Consider the following 2,846-nt stretch of genomic DNA (forward strand, 5'->3'; position numbering starts at 1 on the left):
TCCACAGTCTTAAACAGAAACCTGGGATTGTGTTTATGTGTAGTAATGAGTTCAGAAAAATAGTGTGTTCTCGCATCCTTAACCATGTTATTGTAGTTAATTAATAAATCCTTCAGACTGAGGTAATGGACTTGGAGACAGGATTTTTTCCATCTGCGCTCTGCTTTCCTGCATTCCCTTTTTAGGCTGCGAATGCTGTCATTTATCCAGGGTTGCTTACTAGCTGTAGACGTAGGCCTAACCTTTAGAGGAGCAGTAATATTTAGTGACGACAAGCAGATATGATTGAAGTGATCGACCAGATTGTTGGTGTTGGAATCAGACAGGTGTTGGCTTTGGCTCTGAAAGAATGCGCAAAACTTTGAAACACTTTGTTCATTAAAGATGCGAGAACACACGGAGCTTGGTGAGGCGGCATGAGTAACAGGCGAATCGCAGCTAAAAACAATACATCTGTGATCAGATATGGTCATGTCCACTAATTCCACAGAGGAGACGCTGATACCAAGTCCAGTGTATGACCACGGTTATGTGTTTGCCCTTTGACATGTTGTTTGAAGTTAAAAGAAGTGGCCATATTTAAAAAGTTAGTTGCATTAAAATTGTTGGGGTCATCAACATGAATATTAAAATCGCCACAAAGAACAATTCTATCATAATTTAAAACCAGAGTAGATAAAAATTCAGGAAGGCCACGTCTGTATGCATTTCCCCCAGTCCCTCTGCTCTGTATGCATTTCCCCCAGTCCCTCTGCTCCCAGGGGTTCTGGAGCGGGTCCAGGAAGGTGTCCTGACTGACCCGGCCAAAACAGGGCTACTGTTTTGGCCGGCCCGAGTGTGGTTCTTGGACATAATCTCGCTCCTGGAGGGCCCGCCGTGGCAGGTCCTTCTGAGGAGGGACCTGCTGTCTCAGGCGGAGGGCCGAGTCTTTAACCTTTGATCCGCCCTGTGGAGGCTGTGGGTCTGTCCCTGAGGGGGCGCAGTTCCTTGAGGTGGGCCTGACGGCGGGAGCGTTCGAGACTGCTCAGCTCCAGAGCTCCATCCACGAGGAGGACGTACGGTCTGAAGTGGAACGTGTTTTCCACCTGGTGTAGAGAACAGGCGGTGGACCCAGTTACCTGCTCGGTAATTGCAGTACTGGAGTTCCTCCAGCACCGTTTCTCTGCTGGCCTTTCCCCATCCATGCTCAAGGTGTACGTGGCTGCCATTACGGCGTTCCACGCTCCTCTGAGGGAGGGGCCTTTGGGGAGGCTCCCGCTGGTCGTGCGCTTCCTCCGTGGAGCCCGGAGGGTGAGACCCGTGACTTGCTCCAGGATTCGCACCTGGCAGTGGTTCTCGAAGCGTTGGCGGAGGCTCCCTTCGAACCACTGGAGTCTGGGGTCTACTAGAGGCATGGCGGCCTCTAGGGCCCTCCTCTCAGGGGTTTCTCTTCGGGATGTGTGTGAGGCAGCTGGCTAGGCCACTCCGCACACGTTCATCCGGTTTTACAGTGTGGATCTTCCTTCTGCGCCCGGCATCCGAGCGCTCTCCTCTTAATCATGCCTACGTGTTACTGCACTCTGGGGCAGGCGGAGGCTTTCGGTGTGGCATAGTGGGCATCTCGTTCCCATAGTGTCGTCACCGACGTAGTTCGAGTTCCCTCGAAGGGGAACATCTCGGGTTACTTATGTAACCCTTGTTCCCCTCGAAGAGGAACGAGACGCTGCGTTGGTCCACCACGCCTCGCCACGCCTCGCCCCACCTGGAGCGCCTTGCTTCATAGCAAAGAGCTGGTTTGTCCTGAATGCCGTTGTACTTTATACGCCTCCAGTTACACCGTCCCACGCTACCGTTCGAGCATTGGCAATAGGATTGGAGTAGTTTCATTCATAATTCAGCCCTGCCACGCCTAAAGGCGTTCCCGTAGTGTCTCGTTCCCCTTCGAGGGGAACAAGGGTTACATACGTAACCCGAGACGTTTCTAACTGTAAGGAAATAAGTAGGGATTGAGATGAAATTGTGGGACCAAATGTGAAGTTTTCCAAGACAACAACATGAATACATGCAAATTAAATTATTATATATATTATATTATATATAATTAAACTATTTGTATTAAACCAAGCCTTAGTCTCATCTATGATGCTGCAGATATGTGCTTAACTTACATGTTCAAGATCTTTGACACATTCATCAAAAACATATTAAAGACAAAATTGAAAACAATATAACAATATAACACTTTAGAGTCTCCTGACCAGTCCAGCTACAGAATCTTTTAAACTGAGTCTCTATAACTTAGTGGAGGGCCTTTAGCAACAACGTGGAATTTTTAAATGTATGAGCCTTACCCCTAAGTGTTTGACATTCTTCTCGAGCTGCTGCAGATTAAACACAATCCATGCAATGTATGGTGAAGTTTAAAATATCTCAAGAACTGTGGGTCTATAATTCAAATTGTTGTTTTAAGTAATAAAAGTGTATATTTACACGTATAAATGTTCTAATGTAAGAATACCATTTTCCATTCATTCCTTCTAAATAAAAGGCTATTTATCAATGCTTTGCTTTAGATTTCTTCTTTGAAATAAGGATCAAAAATGATCAACCTTCCAATTTTACATGTCTCTGTGTACTCTGAGATAAAATTAGTTGAAACATCCTATGTTTAGATGACTTAGTGGGTAGGTAGTGTAACAGAGGGAGAGGAGCTGAGCCCTCAACATCCTCGTTTAACTGGTTGCTTTAGGTTTTCTATGTATTCGTTGTAATTATCTTGAAATACCTAAAGCAAAACGTGTTTAAAACACAAACGACGCCTCTTTATTATCATAGTTAAGTACACAACAAGCAAGTACATTTTCACA

The 2,846-nt window shown here is 45.9% G+C and overlaps 1 protein-coding gene across 1 annotated transcript in view; it reads right to left on the bottom strand.

The window, feature by feature from the left end:
- The window catches only part of LOC123976834 (protein TOPAZ1-like), a 10,298-nt gene extending 8,904 nt beyond the window's left edge, over positions 1–1,394 (bottom strand). The window contains exons 1-2 of the mRNA XM_046059192.1: positions 1,198–1,394; positions 819–998 (exon numbers count right to left, since the gene is read on the bottom strand). Coding sequence (XP_045915148.1) covers positions 819–998; positions 1,198–1,394 — 377 coding nt within the window. The remainder of the gene's footprint in view (positions 1–818; positions 999–1,197) is intronic.
- Between the last annotated feature and the right edge of the window lie 1,452 nt (positions 1,395–2,846).

The sequence above is a fragment of the Micropterus dolomieu genome, linkage group LG09 (assembly GCF_021292245.1).
Source record: "Micropterus dolomieu isolate WLL.071019.BEF.003 ecotype Adirondacks linkage group LG09, ASM2129224v1, whole genome shotgun sequence".
Lineage (NCBI taxonomy): Eukaryota > Metazoa > Chordata > Actinopteri > Centrarchiformes > Centrarchidae > Micropterus > Micropterus dolomieu.